The sequence below is a fragment of the Phaseolus vulgaris genome, chromosome 11, assembly GCF_000499845.2.
Source record: "Phaseolus vulgaris cultivar G19833 chromosome 11, P. vulgaris v2.0, whole genome shotgun sequence".
Taxonomy (NCBI): domain Eukaryota; kingdom Viridiplantae; phylum Streptophyta; class Magnoliopsida; order Fabales; family Fabaceae; genus Phaseolus; species Phaseolus vulgaris.
This window is the reverse complement of record NC_023749.2, coordinates 2,922,055-2,942,409: the sequence shown is the minus strand read 5'-3', so window position 1 is coordinate 2,942,409 and position 20,355 is coordinate 2,922,055. Positions and strand designations below refer to the sequence as shown.

At 32.2% G+C, this 20,355-nt stretch overlaps 2 protein-coding genes across 3 annotated transcripts; both read left to right on the top strand.

Moving 5' to 3' along the window:
* The first annotated feature begins 4,992 nt into the window (after nucleotides 1-4,992).
* LOC137810379 (delta(24)-sterol reductase) lies at nucleotides 4,993-8,045 on the top strand. Its single transcript, XM_068611613.1, has 3 exons — nucleotides 4,993-5,146; nucleotides 5,851-7,116; nucleotides 7,321-8,045. The coding sequence occupies exons 2-3, from the start codon at nucleotides 5,869-5,871 to the stop codon at nucleotides 7,774-7,776; spliced, it is 1,704 nt and encodes a 567-aa protein (XP_068467714.1). The 5' UTR covers nucleotides 4,993-5,146; nucleotides 5,851-5,868; the 3' UTR covers nucleotides 7,777-8,045.
* Nucleotides 8,046-11,130: 3,085 nt separating this feature from the next.
* LOC137834649 (synaptotagmin-3) lies at nucleotides 11,131-19,842 on the top strand. Of its 2 annotated transcripts, none has more exons than XM_068642867.1 (9): nucleotides 11,131-12,311; nucleotides 13,224-13,465; nucleotides 14,322-14,340; nucleotides 14,785-14,987; nucleotides 15,732-15,841; nucleotides 15,931-16,029; nucleotides 18,471-18,921; nucleotides 19,044-19,174; nucleotides 19,594-19,842. In XM_068642867.1, the coding sequence occupies exons 1-8, from the start codon at nucleotides 11,455-11,457 to the stop codon at nucleotides 19,130-19,132; spliced, it is 2,070 nt and encodes a 689-aa protein (XP_068498968.1). In that variant the 5' UTR covers nucleotides 11,131-11,454; the 3' UTR covers nucleotides 19,133-19,174; nucleotides 19,594-19,842. The 2 variants fall into 2 exon arrangements, with proteins under 2 accessions (XP_068498968.1, XP_068498890.1); XM_068642789.1 differs by having other exon boundaries at nucleotides 11,160-12,311; nucleotides 19,044-19,133.
* The last annotated feature ends 513 nt before the right edge of the window (nucleotides 19,843-20,355 follow it).

The window sequence follows — 20,355 nt, the reverse complement described above, 5'->3', positions numbered from 1 at the left end:
TCATAATGAAAGTCTCATCCATGTTTATAGTGAAAGTCATTTATGGATATGACCTCATAGTGAAAGTCGTATCTATAAATACGATCTCATGATGGAAGTCGTATCAATAGATACGATTTCATAATGAAAGTCATACCCATAAATACGTCTTTAAGATGACTTTTACTTTGAAATCGTATCCAAGGTATGACGTACTCATTTTCATAAAAAAAAATTCAAAATTATAATTTCTAAAAAATATATATAATACCGGTGGGTGGAGAGCATGGGCTAGAAAACAAAATTGTATTATTGGGCATGAAAGTGAAGTGATTGAAGTTTGGGAAAGAGTAAATGTGAAATATTTCCTCACTTTACGGAAAGTTAATAATAGGAGTCCTATAATTGGGGGTCCAGCCTGTGTTATATGTCACGTTTTTACTTCATTCACTACATTCCACGTCATTTCATCTACCCACATTCATCACACCCCTACCCTTCCTTTTTGCACCCCCTTTCATTCTACACATACCTCCCCATTTCATCAAATATCTTCATTTTCAAATACCTCCCCCACAAAATTGCTCTTTTGCTTTTATTGCAACTCTCACTTTCTTATTTATTTTCTCTTTTGACTTAATAATATAAATGCAGAGGGGTTTGTTGCAATTAGTGTTCATAAATGATTCAGGAAATCACAATCACTATATGTTTTGCTGTCTCCTATCCTTTAGCAACAATTGCTCACTGCCACATGGTCCCTTACCCTAAGATATTTGCATTATGGTCCCTACTCAATTAAATAAGATCACAACCACATCTCATTGATATTATCGCCCAAGTGCCTCAAACCTCAACACGTATCATACGCTAATATTTTTAAGAATATTCTTTCAAGCAATTTTAAAATATCATTCTTTAATGCATTATTCTTTTCAAGTAATAGTTGTATTTAACATTTTTTTTATATATTTTTAAATGAAACTAAACTAAATTATTTTACATCTCATTATTAATCCCCTGTTTCTTTTAAACAACATTATATGCTTTTATGTTTCCATTAAACTAATTAGCGTCACCAAAAGTAATTATGACACCCAAAATAATATTTCTTTTATTAATATTCCCTGTTCTACTTTTCAGTTATTAATTTTCGACCAAACTTTGTTTATTTTTATTTATTATTTTTAAATTTCAATATATAGTTTTACATAGTTTAGAGTCTAGACATAACAATTTATATAAATTTTTTTCTTAATTTTTCAACACATTTATACATTTTCTTTTTAATTTTTTAATATATCTTTTAAAGATAAAATTTCAAAGAAAAATCACAAACAATTACTATAAAATAATGAATATAGAAGGTATACATTATGATTTTTTGTGACGAAATTTGTTGTCAATTTTTTAACTCATGTGGCTTAACAGCTGTGAATAAGAAAACTTGTTTAATTATATATTTGAATAAGATTGATTAATAAAAAAAATCATCAATAAATAACACACGGTGTAGAAATTAATTTTTTTTTTTTTATACTTTTGAAATATGCTTGAAATAATGTAAAAAGGAATATACTTAAAATCTTAACCTAACCATGCACGTGTATGCAACTTTATTAACGTTGGGATGATCGTGATGTATAATTTAAATAACAATTAATGGTCTGGTTAACGGTCTCAAAGCACTATTAAAAATAAAAAATAATTTCCTGAAAATCATGACAAAGGATTAAAATTATAAAAATACACTTTAAAGTATTTCTGTATTGTCTCGGGTATCTTGTATAATATTTATATTTTTCTTAGAAACCTTAATATAACATGGTTTAAATATGAATTACTTTAGTAAAGGATTCTTGAAGCAAGAATTTAATAAAAATCTTAATCAAATATTAGATTGTTAAACACATTATGATTATTAATTAACAATAAGATTAAGTTTGGACATGATACTACCAAACACATCCAAAAGAGGTTATTTGAAGATAAATAAAAAATAGATTTAATAGTATTTATGTTAATTCAATATCATAAAACTAACTTATGAGATGAAGTTTGCACCCACTTATATGTTATGAAATATTTTAATATTTATTTGATTTGGAATCTCCAACACACTCTTCCATGTCGAGAATAACAGCTCATGCATAAGACAATGGATGATCCGATAGCGACCGAACAACAAATGATCTGATAAGCTCAATAAACATTCATTATGATAGATTTTAATGTAATTTATTAATACTTGTACTGTTATACCAAGAGTCAGCGGTAGTCGGACTTTCGGTCTTCACTAGTCAATAGGTGAGCCAATCCCTTAAGGTACCAGTGCCCATCAACAACAACCTTCTCTTGGCAGAGATCGGAAGGAGGCTGAATTCTCGATTACATGTACGAACTGCTGGTCTCTCGAGATAAAAGAAGATCCATGTCACGCCTTAGGTTAAATCCATTAATCCCAGTTAGAAGCAACAAAGTGTGATTATAAACTTATTGAACCTATCTTAATCATTATGGCAGGACAAGGCTCAATAGAACAATATAAATAAATAAAAACCCTTATGATGAAAGATAATGTAAAAAAAAAAAGAAAAAAAAATGTTACTCTAAACAATATAAGGCGTTTAGAGTATCTTGTATGTCAGTGATATTCTCATATAACTTGAACGTCAATCAGAGTATTTTTTGTAGATATTCTCTAAGATAAAAGAATAAAAACAATCGAAATTGAAGAAAAGAGAGGAGAAATTTGATGGAACCTTCGACATATAAATTGTAATAACATGTACTATTTGTACTATTTTTTTACCAATCAAAATCGAAGAGGAATAAAAAAGTGAAATCAGCAAAAACACTATGCAACAAAGCTGTGACTTACTCGAGTGTTTTTGGAGACTTGTAAGAAGAATTTGAGTAAAGAAAAACTGTGATTTCTAATTGAGTGGGCAAGTGTTAAGATTGATAAAAGATTTGAGTGGTTGAAATCTGATTGCAGTAATGGTAGAAAGACAGAAAAAGAAGGTTGTTTTCCAAGACACTGTTATTAATGGCATTTGTTTTGGAAAAGATGAAACATTTACCACTAAACAGAGGTTGTTAGGTTGTCTGTAACTCACATGGTGGGGACACTTTCCACGTGATTCAGAAGCAGAGTGCCAATGGAATCTCTTTGCTCTGTCATTCTAATCTTTTAGATCTCATTTCTCCCATTTTTTCTCCCTTTTCTATTTCATCAATACCAATACCACACACTTTGAATATACTTTACTTTCTGCAAACTTTTCTTTTCAAAAGTGCCCTTTTCTACATTTTTCACAATAAAAATATCTACCACATAAAAAAATCATATTATTCCTTTTTTTCATATCATTTGTAGGCTCAAAGAGGACTAGTAACTTTCTCATCTCGTTTTACAACTACACTCAGATGATCAAGTGATTATTCAGTTTAGAAATATCACACTACGATGTTTAAGTCATTGTTCAGTTTAAAAATGTTACACTCCGTTCAAGTCATTGTTCAGTTTAAAAATGTATTATAGTAAAATTTGAAAACATATTCGTTATTTATTATTTTTATATTGTTACTTGTTTTGGACGGTTAAACTCGTTTGATACCAACCATACAATATTATTCTTTTCTATAAAAACATTTAACTATTGTAGTGATTTTTAACATTGTAGGTTTAATCTTTTAGACAATGTAATTATATGATTTTATTGAATTATATTTAGTAGAAGTAAAATTATGGGTGCAATAGGCCATGAAACGGGATGGATTAACATTTTGAAGGTTTTTTTTTTCTAAATGATTTTATTTCATATTTTTTGAAATTGATAAAAGAAAATTATTTTGAAATTGAAGAGATCATACTTGTAAGGCAGGATTTTAATTTTTATATTAAACTGAAGTTGTAGATACTATTATATCAAATTTTAATGAAATACTATATATACGATTTATTTAATTTTGGAATAATTTCGCCTTTTCAATTTCAATAAAAATGAAATTATACTATTTTAGAAGAAAAACTCATTTTGATTTTTTTTGCTCGTTTTGAAAGTTCCCTTTATTAGTTTTTCTAATTGAAAATTTTAAATAAAATTACTTTTTAAGCTATATTATTCAAAATAAATTAATAAATATATATAAATATTATAATTTTAATTTTAATACTTATAAATTAAATTTAATTGATTAATTATAATAAAATAATTCATCATGTAAAGGTTATAATTTTTCTTAATTCATTTAATTAGAATTATTAATTAATTAAAATCTAAAATACACTTAGATAATTAAGTATATTTTTAACATTGAAAATCATATTACCTAATAATTGGGACTTATGTATTTATTTTCCACACTATACGATAAATGTGTTTTTGAAAGACGATAATAACTTTTCGTAATATTAGATTCTCACTTGGATTTTTTTATTTGTTTACTAAGCCAAAGACCATAATAATAATAATTTTTTTTTTTTTTATAAATATTTTATGACAGATCACAAAAACCAAAACAATACTAGAGCTAAATACATACAAAAATAGTGAAAATTATTCCTTATGAATAAAATTAAATTTATACTTGTTTTAAACACTTCAAAATTGAAAGTCAAATAAGAGATGATAAAAGTTAAAGTAATTTATTAAACTTAAAAAAACCATGTTAAAGTCAAAAATAAAAAAAAGGGTGTTTACAATCATGTTTACACACACTATTCTAACAGCTAGACTACCCCAATAAAGTTAAATCTGTGGAATAAAATATCATTAATTAATTTAAAGAACTTAAAAAAAATCAAATATAATCTTAAAATTTAATTATACATTTAATAAAATATTAAAAAAAAGAAGAATTTGAATAATTAATAGAGTTTTATTACAGTCCATTTTCCACATTGAATTTATCACGTTTTAAAGCAGTTAGATCCAAAAATCACGAGCAAAGTATTAGTATTTTCCAGCGAAACACACTCTCTTAACAACATTATTTATTAGAAGCAGTGATTGTGGAATAAAACATAAGGTGGAGGACTGAATGAGTAATTAGAAAAAGGACCTAATTGTAAATTACAGAAGAAGCGTGGAGTGGAATAAAAAGGCAGCACACTCTTCTTCTCTTTGAATCTCACTCTGCAGCCTCACTCTCACTCTCTCAGGTTTCTCTTTCTCTCTGTTATCTGTTTTTTCTGCTGTTTTGGATTCATGCTATGCTGATTTACTGTGTTTTTCTTCTGTTTGGATTCTTATTATGCGCTTTTCGATCTTTTCTTCTCTGTGCATTTTGCGTTTCTTCTCAACGTTTTTCTATTTCTGTTTTCTCTTTTCTTTCGCCTACGTGCTTCTTGCTTCACCCGATTTGGTTCAAGCCACGCCAACAAATCTATATCTAACAATCTCTTTCCGTTCTTCGCTTTTCTAACCTATATTTTGGCCGTTATTTCCATTTTCAGCATCTTTTCGCATTTTCGTAACGTAGGGTCTCAGATCTTCGTTATACACCGTCAGATTTTCATTATTTTTTCAAATTTTCGTCGTTTTGCGCAATGCAACTGCTGTGCTTTCTTTATGGCTTTCTCGAAGCAGTTTTCGCGAAATTCTGTTGTTTAGTTAATTAATTCTAGTTTTGTGTTGGAAACCAGAGTTATGTATAGCATAGGTCTTTGTTTTGTATTTTTAGAGAATTATGAGAAGTTCTCTCTAGTTTTGTATCCTCTAGTTTTTGAAGTTGTTGTGAGTGAGTGAGTGTGCCGTGTGTGTACTTGATATTTTTTTGTAGTACTGAATCAATGTATTCTACTTGCACGTAGTTATTTTTTTGGAGTTTGTAACTGTCGGTTTTAAATTTTTCGTGATGTTGCAGGAGTAAGTCATCTTAGCGATGTCGGATCTTGAGGCTCCTTTGCGCCCGAAGAGGAAGAAGATTTGGGTGGACTATTTTGTTCAGTTTCGATGGATCCTTGTTATTTTTGTGGTCCTTCCCATATCATTCACCATTTATTTCCTTACATACCTTGGGGATGTGAGATCTGAGTGGAAGTCCTATAAGACGCGTCAGAAGGAACATGATGAGAATGTGAAGAAGGTTATGAAGCGTCTAAGGCAGAGGAATCCGTCCAAGGATGGTCTCGTCTGCACTGCTCGTAAGCCCTGGATTGCTGTTGGGATGCGGAATGTTGACTACAAGAGAGCCCGTCATTTTGAAGTTGATTTGTCCGCTTTCAGGAATGTACTTTCGATCGACAAAGAACGGATGGTTGCAAGAGTGGAGCCTCTAGTCAACATGGGGCAGATTTCCAGGGTGACTGTGCCCCTGAATGTTTCCCTTGCTGTCGTTGCCGAGCTTGATGATCTCACTGTTGGTGGTCTCATTAACGGCTATGGAATAGAAGGAAGCTCCCACAAATATGGCCTGTTCTCTGATACTGTGGTGTCCTTCGAAATTGTGTTGGCTGATGGCAGTCTTGTTAGAGCCACCAAGGACAATGAGTTCTCTGATCTATACTATGCCATTCCCTGGTCTCAGGGAACACTCGGCCTTCTGGTTGCTGCTGAGATTAGGCTTATACCCATTAAGGAGTACATGAAGCTAACCTACATGCCTGTTGTTGGCAACCTGCAAGATATTGCACAGGCATATTGTGATTCTTTTGCTCCCAGAGATGGAGACCAGGATAACGAGGAGAAGGTTCCAGACTTTGTTGAAGGAATGATTTATTCACCGACACAAGCTGTGATGATGACGGGAAGATACGCTTCAAAGGAAGAGGCCAAGAAGAAGGGGAGTAAGATAAACAGTGTTGGATGGTGGTTTAAAACCTGGTTCTATCAGCATGCAGAGACGGCTCTGAAGAAAGGAGAGTTTGTAGAATACATTCCCACCAGACAATATTATCACAGGCACACAAGATGCTTGTACTGGGAGGGAAAGCTTATCCTTCCATTTGCTGATCAATTTTGGTTTAGGTTTCTGTTTGGCTGGTTGATGCCACCAAAGGTTTCTCTCCTCAAGGCAACTCAAGGTGAGGCTATAAGAAACTATTATCACGAAATGCACGTCATCCAGGACATGCTTGTTCCTTTGTACAAGGTGGGAGATGCTTTAGAATGGGTTCACCGTGAGATGGAGGTACATCTTCTTCTTACCCAACGTTAATAATGTTCTACATTGTTTTTTCAGACTGTTAGAACTAGAGAGTTTTTTTTTTTTTTTTAAAAAAATGTTTTAATAATATCAAGCAAAAGTTGCGGCTGAACACTCACTCATAGTTTTTTTCTACATTGGTGCAGTCGTGTATTTTTTTTCTTACACTGTTGATTTTCAATACATTAGGTATACCCCATTTGGCTCTGCCCACACAAATTGTTCAAGCTGCCTATCAAAACTATGATTTACCCAGAGCCAGGGTTCGAACTACATCGCAGGCAGGGAGACACCCAAACTGCTCAAATGTACACAGATATTGGAGTTTACTATGCACCAGGTCCGGTTCTTAGGGGTGAGGTATTTAATGGGGAAGAAGCAGTGCGTAAAATGGAGAGCTGGTTGATTGAAAACCATGGTTTTCAACCACAGTATGCTGTGTCCGAGCTGTCCGAGAAAAGCTTCTGGAGAATGTTTGATGCTAGTTTATATGAGCAGACCAGGAAGAAGTATGGAGCTGTTGGTACCTTTATGAGTGTATACTACAAATCTAAGAAGGGCAGGAAAACCGAGAAGGAGGTACAAGAAGCAGAGCAAGCGCACCTTGATACTGCATATGCAGAAATCGATCAACCAGTTGACTGATCTTGAATTTTGATTCATCTGATGGTAGAATTTTTTGCATCTCAGGCAGGAACCCGCAGAATGATTTTAGTTTTGATTCATCTGATGGTAGAATTTTATCGCATTGTGATTCCGCATTATCGTTTTGCCTTGTATTTTTTCACCTCTGGATTCGGATAGCCTTAGTTGCTGTTTTGGTGTTTCCATTGTTATTTCGTGAATTATGAATTATGTGGACTTAACATCATGTTTTCAAGTGATCTAGACTGAAATGACTGTGTTCTGGAGTAGATCTTGTGTACAAATAAAATGCTTCTGCAGAAGCGCAACGCCCAAATCCAATCCTCCTTTCAAGGGCTGTTGTATGCACTGTTCATCCCCGTGACCTGCTCCTACCCCATTTCAATCCTTCAAACAAACTCTGCTTTAAATTATGTTCTTCACTTCGTAAATTACCTTATACTGTTCTACCTGATGCAACCTCTTAAGAATGCACCTCACGATGACACCATGTGTGTTTGTTTGGGTGGTAAGAAAAGTTACACATGCTTGGTTATCACTAAGTAAAATTACATTTTTTTAATTTCTCTATAAAAGTAATGTTTGTGGATAGGAAAAATCATCATAAGTCACGTGAACAAGTTGTTCTCGAGCTGAAAACATTCTAAAACATATATTAATTTAATGTTCAAATGTATGTGCAGATTTATGCTATCTAAAGTTATTCTGAAATACTAGTCAATGATAGATATTCATGATCTATGTTTGGTAAACAAATTTAGAATATCATGTGTACTTACAAAAATTTACACAAATTATAGGGGAAAGTTTTTTGCCTTTAACTACTATTTATTCTTATTTGTCCTCTTTTTCTGTCAACTTTTTTCCTAAATTACTCATATTTCTTGAATTATTTATCGGTTTCTCAATAGGATGCAGGATTTTTCTGAAGCTTAAAATTGTCTTTCTTAATCATTCACTTAAAATTGAACTACTGAATTAAATGTGTGATCTATTTATACTACTGATTAATATTATTGACTTGTATATTTTCTTAATTAATTTTTATTTTATAATTGTATCTTTAATATTTAATTAATTTTATTTGTTGTATTTATGTGTCTTCTATTAATATTGATACACATCACATGTGTATGTTTTTTTCATATAAGATTTTCACTGTTGTATCTTTTCGTGCTTCCGACATCTCGTTCTTTCGACATGCCAATTCATCCTGTTTGTTAAAAATATTGAGTTTTATTATAAAGTTGTTTTTAGAAGTTTTTCTTTTAAATTCTCTATGATGCTTCCGTGTTTATTGTTACTGTACCAGTTGGCGTCGAAGATTTACAAATGACTTAATTAAATAAAGAATGTAGTTACACGTAGGACGAGTAGTTATAATTTCTGCTGAATAAGTCAAACACGTTCTCTGGAACACTTTCTGGATTTTAGGAAGCCATCAAGCACGATCCATAGACAATTAGGCATGTTTCTAGCCATCAGTTGCTTGATCCATATGGCCAAAATCCAAGTCAACCTACTAAAGAGACTTCAGAAATGGAAAAAATGTACTTTTTTTCATACTAAGAGAATTCTGATTGAGCACTTTCGCTGACTTGAGCGTCGGAGTGTAATCGCAGATACCCCACCGGCCGACCGGTACACGCGAAGAGAAAAGAAGATTCGAAAAACAAGACAATCAAAAGTGAAGTAGGCACTGTGTATCGACGTGAATCAATATTGCTGAGCCCCGATATCTATACAGATACACTTACCGATGCAATGAAAAATGTGTAAGGCTGATATGAAAGAGACTTCATAAACTAAATGGGTTTCGTTTTCAAAATGTTGAAGAATACAAGGTTTGAATTTATTCCGATTTCATATTTTCGTTTGAATGCACGGTCAATGGCTTAACAAATATGGAAGCAAATAACGTTTTCCACATTTATAATTTATTAATCATAAAAAATATGAAAAGTTGGATTACGAAAAGAAAATCTCGTAATCAAATAAAACACTTCTCCGACACAACCGCGTTCCCCAAATTCCCAACCTCCGACCCACGTGCTTCAACTAAAATAAATTATTTATTTATTTTCAAAATTCATAATTTGTAACTTTTTTAAAAAAATTATCATTATTTAATCACTATATAATAATACAAAAAATGGGTTTACATTGTTATCCACTCATGTAATAACATAAATAATAGGTTAACTATTTCATATAATAAATAGTTCAATATCACATCAAATATATTTTTAATTTATCAATAACCGACAAAAGTTTATGCTGAATAAGATTAAATTTATTTTATTAAAATAAAAAATAGCATCCTCTAATATTCTTTGAATCCATTTTTAAAACAATCTACTTTGTTGATTTTATGATTTGTAAGAAGTCACCCACCAAAATAAGTGGTAGTATCTTGATGGAATTATAACGTTATAAAAATTAATAAAAATATTTATTTTATGATTATTTTTTACGTATATATAACTTTTTAAAATGAATGCAACTTTTAGTAATATTTTTTTTATTTTAATAATTATTAGAGCAATTAATTATATTTTTATTTCTTATTATCCTAAAAAAATGTGTTTCCACTAATGATTTTTTTGTTTGTTTACAGTAATATAAATACTTTTCCGAAGAAAATGTATGTCTATTAAAAGCTTTAGTATTTGCTATATTTATTAATTCAAGCCATCTTCTAAATCGTCAGTAACGAAAAATTAAACAAAAAAATAGGATAACATCTTTTATCATTTTTCCGGGCTAAATATAATATATTTACAATTATTAACCTAAATAAGAAATAATTATTCTTTAAATTTACTTTTATTTTTAATTATAGAAAAATATATCAAATTGTTTTGTCTAAAACTATAGTTATATCTTCAAAGTACGAATACTATATCTACGAGACATGAAGACGCGTTAAAATGAAACATTGAAACTCATATTATATTAATGATATTTGTTGAATTTTTAACAATTTTAGCAAAATTTTAATATAATTAAAAAAATATATATTAATTTTATAAAAATTTAAATTATTGTATAAATTTTTATTATGATTAAAAAATAAAATTTTTTAACTAATCATAATAAATATTTTCTCTTAGAAAAATAAATATATTTATACACTTAAATCTTTGTTGTTAATTTATATAATATATAAATTTAGTAGCATCTGTATCTTACATCTTAGAGATAATATATATCTCCGTAGTTTGTATAGTATCTGTCCTACATACTTGAAAATGATATTGTCTAAAAAAATATTATAAGTGAAATTTGTTAATTTTAAAAATAATAAACAGAAAAATGAATTTTAATATTTGAAATTGATAGTAATATTTGTGAGAAAAAGGAAATAGGAGGAATAGTGGAGTGAGGAGTCCCTTCTTAGTCCATCACCCCTTCCACCGAGTTATTGATAATCCACGTTGTCCCATTTTGAGGCCATAAATCTACCTTCCAATTCCCACAATCATAAACATAACACACTTTCTTTCTCTTTTCTTCTCTTTTCTTCTCTTCTCTTCAATTTCTCTTTCTCTATTTTTTCATCACATTACATAAATTACATGATATGGGACTCCGTGATCCCAAGCTTTCAAGGTTACATTGATTAAACAGCTTCACTCTTCATTCATTCATGATTTTCATCGACCATGCTCCTTCTCGATGATTCTGCAACACGCTTCTTCCATCTCACACTTCTCTTCACTCTCCCCTTCTCTCTGTCCATGTAACGCCGCATTTCCTTTCTCCAGAAGAACCAGAAAGCGTTTATTCGCTAATTCCGGTTCCCGCAAATTCCGAAGAAAACGCACCGTTCGCTTCTGCGCTCTTCCCTCGGACGTTTCCAACCAAAACTGGAATTCCGAATTCGCCAGTTCCGCGCGGAGGACCGCCACCACCTTCGTTCTCAAACGAATTTCCAATCAACTCCACGCCGACGACAACAGCACTAGCAACGATGTTGCTGATATCGAGCTGCACGATTCAGCTTCACCGTCGTCGTTGTCGTCTCCGCCGTCTTCGGTTCAATTAGGTTCGAACTTCACCGGTTTCCGCGAGGATCCTATTGTGGATAAGCTGCGGACGCAGCTTGGGGTCATTCACCCGATTCCATCGCCTCCGATAAACCGCAACGTGGTCGGCCTGTTCGTGTTCTTCTTCTTTGTCGGCGTTGTGTTCGATAAACTGTGGACTTCGCGGCGGCGGAGCAAGAGCGGCGGAGAGGACGGGCTGCGTGGCGTGTGGCCGCAGGTGCCGACGAGCTTCTCGCTGTTCCTGGAGAAGGATTTGCAGAGGAAGGAGTCGGTGGAGTGGGTGAACATGGTGTTGGGGAAGTTGTGGAAGGTGTATAGAGGTGGAATTGAGAACTGGATTATAGGGTTGCTTCAGCCTGTGATTGATAATTTGAAGAAGCCTGATTACGTTGAGAGGGTTGAGATTAAGCAGTTCTCGTTAGGAGATGAGCCGTTGTCTGTTAGGAATGTTGAGCGCAGGACTTCTCGCAGAGTCAACGATTTGCAGTAAGTTTAATTTGGTTCTCGTGTGTGTGTGTAGTGGATGTGCTTGCTTTATCATGCTCATGTTTAAATAATTTCTTCGTGAGCTCTTGAAGATAAGAATTTGAGCAGGTGAAATGAATTATGCTTCCTTTCTGAATTAAAATGAACTTATAAATCTCACTTTTTAGAGAAGTTTGATGAAAATGATTTTATAAAAGCTAAGTGCATAAGTTGATTTTAACTTCCAGAACATAAGTAATTCAAATTATGTTAGAGCATTTCAACTATTTTTGGAGAAGGAACTCTTTTGTATCTTTCACTCTTGTTGTACTTTTGGAAGAGTTATAATATAACTGCATCCAAACATGCATACGCTGTTCGTTTGGAAGGAAGTCACTAAGCTTTCAATCTCAACATTTCTCATCTGGTCTTGGAAAGTGGAAAACTAAAATTATGTGGCTGGGATCCTCCCCGGCCAACATCCTATGCATCCTTAGTCGTTAATTGGTTATTGCACAGTGATTGAGGAAGAGAGAGAACATGATAGATGGCCAGGATATTCGTGGGAGAGAAAATTCTGCTATGGATGTGGGAGAGGATCCAGGTTCATCAATGTGTTAATCACAACTTAGAATTTCTTGGTAGGTGGCCCAATGCACGTTAAAAGTAGTAACTGCTCACAAATATTATGCTTAGAGAGCAAACTAGTAATAAAATTTTGAACCACGATGTCTTGGAAGTAATAGCTCAATTTTAAGGTTTAACTGAATTTGAATTGCTGTTTTGTTAATGTTTATGGGCATATCTTGTGTAGTATGGACCAGTTTGGACTTGGGAGCATTTTTATTCATTATACTTCTGGATTTATCTTCCCGGTTACCAAAGCTATAAATTGTGTTTTTGGTTAAGTAAATTTATCCTTGTTTTATCTAGGTACCAGATAGGCCTTAGGTACACAGGTGGTGCTCGCATGCTGTTGATGCTTTCTCTGAAATTTGGCATCATTCCAATTGTCGTGCCTGTTGGTGTTCGAGACTTTGACATCGATGGCGAACTTTGGGTAAAATTAAGACTAATACCAACAGAACCATGGGTGGGAGCTGTTTCATGGGCTTTTGTTTCACTTCCCAAGATCAAGTTTGAACTATCTCCATTCCGTCTGTTCAATTTAATGGGTATGTCGTACTCTTTTAGATATAAGAAATTACACTCTTCTAAATTACTTGGATCTGAATGATTTACTATTAATGATTCGTGGGTTGAAAAAAGTAGAAAGAAACTCCGGTGTTATTGTTTTAGAACTGTTTAAACCCAATTAAACTTAATCAAATTGTAAAAACTGAACTATTTAATTAAGGGGTAAAAGTTCTCCTACTTCCATTATCAGTTAGAAAAACAGTTTGGTTCAATTCGGTTCAAAACGAAGTTTGGTTCAAATTTGATGGAAGAGTTTCTGGACCATAAACCGGTCAGTTTGGACTAACTTATTTTCAGTTCATTTTGGGCAAACTCTTTTGTCATTTTGGTTTAGTTCTCACCAGTTGAGTTCAATTCACAACTTTTCTGAACACCTTCTTGAATACTTTCCTTTCAACAACAACTTACTGTGTCAAGAACTAATTCTACTCTAAACTTAAGTTGTTGGTGAAGGGTTTTCAGTATATAGTACACACACCCCATTACACAAGCCTATCTTGTCATGAAGTTCTGACTTTTTCAGAAGAACGGAAATAGATTTATGGATCATTAGGTTATCGAAGCTTTCACAACGTGTGAAGATTCAACTCTGTTATCTTAAACTAATCAGTGAATGCTTGTGAATGACTTAATATCTAATATTGTATATTTTCTAACTGTCATTTCATTTTGATAATAAATAAAGTTCGGTTTAGTTCATTATTTTTTGTAGGTTAAAGGTAACCTAGACTCTCTTTGCTTGTCAAATATATATATGTATATTTTTAAATTACCTAAAATATTAATGCTGACATCTATGTTGTTTTTCTGTTGGGCATCATTGGGCATGGTCAGCAATTCCAGTTCTCTCGATGTAAGTTCCATTTATCTTCTTTATGTTATTAGTTCATTGCATTTTATGCTTATGAAGCTATATGTGTGTGCACTTGTTTGAATGCATTTTGAAAGTGGTACTATTTATGGAGATTAGACATGTATCTGATTTTGATGTTACTAATTTTGGAGCACTTTAGAAGATTTAATTACTCCAGTTAAAATATTTATTTTAGTTAATTGTAAAGAATTACATTTTGTTATGTTGTGCTTTCCATTGTTTCTCTTTAACAATAGTTGTTCTCATAAAAATTTATGTCAATGACAATAGTTCTTTAAAACATGCTATGTCTTCTTAATTTAAACTATTCCAACCTCTCTTTTCATGTTCATGGATTTGTTATCCTTAGATTGTGAAAATTGTGTTTTATGGTGTTATCCTGTAGCTAATGGTAAGGTAATTATTCTGTTTTTTCTCTTGTAGGTTTTTAACTAAACTTCTCACTGAAGATTTACCCAAACTATTTGTACGCCCAAAGAAAATAGTTTTAGATTTTCAAAAAGGAAAAGCTGTTGGTCCAGTTGCTGGTGATGTTAAATCTGGAGAAATGCAAGGAAATAAAGATTCTGTGGGTGAACTATCTGTTACTTTGGTGGATGCTCGAAAGCTTTCTTATATTTTCTATGGTAAAACTCTATTGTGTTGCATTTGCTTTTTAAATGATTTTTTAATTATTATTTTTCATACATGATTGGTGTGTTCTTTGATATTTAATAGATTTATATTTTGCAGTCTGTCTCTTATTTATGTTTGTTCTGGACATATTTTTTGTTTTGTCCTCTTTTAGTCATGGGTTTATGTTTAATATCAGTTTCAATTAACCTATGTTGTTGACATGATCCTCGGGTGTATGAATCCTGAATTTAAGTTGTGTAAATAGCTAAATATGACGAATATTCTCTATGGACAAGGTAAAAGAAAGGGAAAAGGAGAAAGCCTAAGTAAGCTTTCTGATAAATTTTAGTTTTTCCTGGAACTTTACTTTTAATACATTGACAAGGAAATGTAGTTAATGAGCATGATGTTATTTTTCTTTTACATTGACAGTTTTTATATCACTGCAATATTGCAGAGTTTTGGCTTTTATTGTTATTCATGTTAGTAAATTTTGGTAATTGTGTTACTAGTATATACTTCTCTCTCTCTCTCTTTCTCTCTCTCTCTCTCTCTCTCTCTCTCTATATATATATATATATATATATATATTGAAGTGTGCATATATTGTATTCTGTATATTTATTTTCTCCTTCATTTTGACCTATCTGTGTTTTCTTTTCTTAACCTGTTTTAGTTTCAGCAGAAAGCTTAGTTATGAATTGTGTGCAATATATATTCTCTATTACCTATCACAATTTTTACTCTACTTCCAGGCAAGACAGATCCTTATGTTGTTCTTGGCCTTGGTAATCAAGTTATACGCAGCAAAAAGAACAGTCAAACCACTGTAATTGGACCCCCAGGAATGCCAATTTGGAATCAGGTGTCTTTTTTTATTTCCCAATTCATCTTTATTATGTCATTTCTATTTTTCTTTTATTTATAATAATAATGTGTTCTCTCGCTCAACAGGATTTTCACATGCTTGTTTCCAACCCTAGAAAACAAAAGTTATCCATCCAAGTAAAGGACGCTCTAGGATTTGCAGATTTGACTATTGGTACAGGAGAGGTTTGTATTATGCATAACATCATTTGTATTTTAATGATGATTACCTTTTCTCTATTTAATAGGTTTATACTTCTTTCACAGTTTACAACATACTAGCTTTAGCTTTTCCTTTTGGGATTTTTCTGCTTACCTTTTAGTCAACCTTTCATTTTATACTGCTTCTTGCTAGCATTCTTATATCAAGGACATGTCTTTTTCTGGTCACTCTTTTAAATATTTTCTGACTGTATGGCATACTTCATGTCTTTTGTCAAAGCCATTATTATTGCATTTGGAGTCCTTGTCTTGAGTAATGAACTGAATGACATGCTTGTTGTCCCTGTTTCCCTCTTATTATTGACCTTGAGTGTATCTTATTGATTGACTTTCCCGATTTTAATTATAATTCCAGTAGGATATTACTTCCATCCTATAACAAATGTCATCTATAGGAGAAAATAAGTTCCAAAATGAATGTCGTTTTTGTTTCTCAATGTAATATTATTTAGTCTTTCAAATTTATACCCCCAATAATATTATATTAAGACAGCAGTAACTAAAAGTGAATTAGGTTACTTTTGTAAAATTGAAACTCCCTCTCGTTCATTTATTAATATTTCTAGGTCTCTGTAACAAAACCTAGGATGACAATTACATTGGGACAAAGGGAGTAGCTTTGATTAGGGATTGCAAATAAACATGTCCTTCCGGGAATTATCCAAACCTGTCCCGTCCTAATTTTGATGGGGAATCCCCGCATTGACAATATATAGGTATAGGTAATAGGCAATTTTTTAAATTGGGTATGGGAAGGGGGATAAGTATGTACATATCTGACCTTTCCTCATCCGCATACTTGTCTCTGTTTTAAATTACAAAAACACCCTTAGTTCATTAGGTAATTTCAAAAACTTATTTTCATTTGAAGCCTTAGTTTATTAGGCAACCTGAAAAGCTTATCTTCTATTTTGGCTCTTAGTTTCGTTTCATTTGAAGAATTCTTCCTTCACTACACAATTTTTCATTCTCTCTTTCAACAATAACAATTCAACATGTATTTGGAATAATTTTTCTTAAAGTAATGGAATTTAAACCTAACACAATCTTATACTTGAGAAAAATATAAAAGAATAGATAATGGATTTTAGAGCTTAATTCCCCTATCTTAGGTTCTCATATTTATAATGATATTCGAAGTTTAAATACATTAGATGAGAGGAAAGAGAAAAAGAATAAGAAATGTTACATCTAGAAATTAGGTAGAGCACAAAGCACTAGCATAGCAGCTTTTCAATAAAGTCTATTTAAGATGATTTATTCTAACACCTACAAAACCAGCTTGTGAGGTAAAGTTTGCACCCATTTATATCCTACAATTTGACCTTATCTCTAGTTGACGTGGGCCCTTCAACACACCCCCTCACACTAAAGATTGGACATCTCAAGTGTGGGACTAGGGGGAACCCAATAACGGGTGATACGAGACCCAAAACCTTGTTAGGATAGACTCTGAATGAATTTAATACCATCTTAAGGTAGTGGAATTTAATCCTAACTCAACCTTACAAAAACAACTTGTAAGGGGTGAGGTTTGCACCTCACTTATATACTATGATTTGACCATATTCTTAGTCAATGTGAGATTTCTAACACACTTCTGACGCTGAGAAATGAAAATCTCAAGTGTGGGTTTATATTTTTATGGGTGGTCCAATAGGAACACGGTTAAGGTGGCACAGAGCCCTAATAAACTTGATTAGAATAGGCTCATAATGAATCTGGTACCATTTTAGTTAGTGGGTCTATGACTAACTCAACTCTACAAAACCGGTTTATAAAATGAGGTTTGCACCCACTTACATAATATAATTTGGTCTTATCTCTAGTCGACATGGACTCTTAAACAATTTTCATATAATCATTTGCTATTCTTTATAAGAGAGAGAAATGAAGCCTATATATTAAGAAGTCTAATGGACGGATGTAATAGAACTGAAAGAAAGAAATTAACATTTGTTTGTCATTCCCCTTCACGCTGCTGGGCTTTATGGCCAGCATTTTTTACTCTTGACTGTTGTCGGGCAGCCCTGACATGGGGATTATTGTAGTTCCCTTCTGCTGGCCACTATTCACAACACAGAAAAATATAGTATTTTTATATTTTTTCTGAAGGGGTTTGTGCATGTGTTTGTGTGTGTGTATGTGTGTATGTATGTATGTATGTATATATAGGGAAGTTATTGCAAAATAAATTTTATCTTCCCACTCCCTTGCATCAAAGTTTGATATTTGTTGTACAATTTAATTTAGTGTTTTAAAGGTAGTCTTTTAAAAAGTAATTTTTTTTTTTCACTTTGGTTATTTAATATTGTATAGAAATTTCATGTCATACTGATTTTATTTTGTATTGAAAGTTACATTAAAACATGGGTTTACGTTTTTTATTAATTGGAAATATTTAGGTTGATTTGGGATCTCTTAAAGACACTGTACCAACAGACAAAATTGTGGTTTTACAAGGAGGTTGGGGGTTTTTAGGAAAGCGCTCTTGTGGCGAGATATTGCTTCGGCTAACATATAAAGCATATGTGGAGGATGAGGAAGATGATAAAACTGAGATGGACTCTATTTATACTGATGTTTCTGATGACGAGTTGTCTGATTCAGAAGTAAATGTCACTGACGAGAGGGATGAAAGAAACTCTGTGTATGAAATAGATAAAGAGTCATTTATGGATGTTTTGGCAGCATTAATCGTTAGCGAAGAATTTCAGGGGATAGTAGCATCTGAAACAGTGTTGGGCAAAGTTTTGGATAATGGCTCAAATGCTGGATCTAAAGTGTCAAAGTCTTCGATTCCCAATGCTGAACCAATCCCTTCTAGTTCTGATAATTCTGTAGGCTCTGCTGGAGGTATCATTATCTTGTGATCTTCAATTCAACCTTCTATAATATTTATTACTTGTCATGTGAAGGTTTATCAGATTTAAAAACGTTGTGTTCATGCTGATGACAATTGAAACTTCCAATTGCAGGCTCAGCCTTAGTTTGGCTTGCTGTGATTACTAGCATATCACTACTAATTGCTCTCAATGTTGGGGGATCCAATCTCTTCAATCCTTAAGGTGGTGTTCTGCTGCTTGAAAATAATCCTTTTTCAGCTTAAGTAATTCTTATATCCCTTCTCATTGCTCCCTAACTGTCTTTAGTTATTACCAAACATTCACTATTTTTCCTTTATACTAATGATAGCTTTTTTATTTCTTGTATTATATCTATCTTGTCTGGTTATCCATTCTGACGCTTGACACCTTGGAGTACTTGTTAATGTCCAAGTTTTCCTCCATAGGAAGAACATTTTGTTAGCACATGGTTTTGCAAGTCGTCCTTAAAATATCTTTTTTGGGGGAAATAAATCAGTTTGCTCTGAAAAAGCTTCTACATGGCAGTAAACACTAACAATATTCGTAATGGGGATAATATGATTGCCTGAAAATAATGTCAGTCGGTGTTGCAATGTTGATACGTCTCATTTTGTTGGTTTGCCCTTATAGATGCTAATTACTTTCTTTCTTTTTGTGACAGGTTGAGGAGTAGATATAATTAGATTGTTTTTCTTTTATTTATAGCGTTTGTATATTGATGAGTGCTTCCGACGGAGGAAAGCATCTACCGGCGGCGCATATTCTTGGTTGGCTTCTTTTTGTGAGAGCCACAAATTTTATTATTTCTGCTTAAATTGTATTATTACTTGTCCATATGCAAACATTTTGTTTTGTTTTATTTTATACCCGACATTAATAAAATAGAATAACAGGCTTCTCATTTAGGTCAGAGACTTCTTCTTTTTAGGTTAAATCTTGTCATTCCAAAACAAGTTTGCACATTAACTTTCTTCCATTATTGTGGCCGAACAATTGGTATTTGTTAAGAAAGTTTGTTCATTTAATTAATAATATTGAATTTTTAAAATAATTAATTCATGGAGAAAGAATTACTCTTGTGAAGTTTCAATTTTTAAAATCATGTCCTTTGATCATTTAAAACAATTAACATTTCCTTGTTTTTTTTTTATCTGTGATCAAACAGAAAAATCCATGAAATTATAAATCATTGATAACAGAAGTAGTCTTTTCAGTATAAATTATGTCATTTAAGTTCAATTTAATTTAAAATCTAATCTCTTATTTTTATTTATTATGTATTAAGAATTGAATAAATTTATTATATAAATTATACATACAGTTTAAACCATCTACCGTAATATAAATTAATTAAAATAGATGTGTTTAGAACAATATGATGCATTCGGCTCAATTTCTCTTCTCTTAACAAACTCATTTCTCA

Bases quoted from the DNA above. Each gene is read 5' to 3' on its own strand.
- LOC137810379 (XM_068611613.1), top strand. From the start codon at position 5,869: ATGTCGGATCTTGAGGCTCCTTTGCGCCCGAAGAGGAAGAAGATTTGG. The intron at 7,117-7,320 runs GTACATCTTCTT...TCAATACATTAG, and splicing joins GGGTTCACCGTGAGATGGAG to GTATACCCCATTTGGCTCTG.
- LOC137834649 (XM_068642867.1), top strand. From the start codon at position 11,455: ATGATTCTGCAACACGCTTCTTCCATCTCACACTTCTCTTCACTCTCC. The intron at 15,842-15,930 runs GTGTCTTTTTTT...CTCGCTCAACAG, and splicing joins GAATGCCAATTTGGAATCAG to GATTTTCACATGCTTGTTTC. The intron at 16,030-18,470 runs GTTTGTATTATG...GGAAATATTTAG, and splicing joins TGACTATTGGTACAGGAGAG to GTTGATTTGGGATCTCTTAA.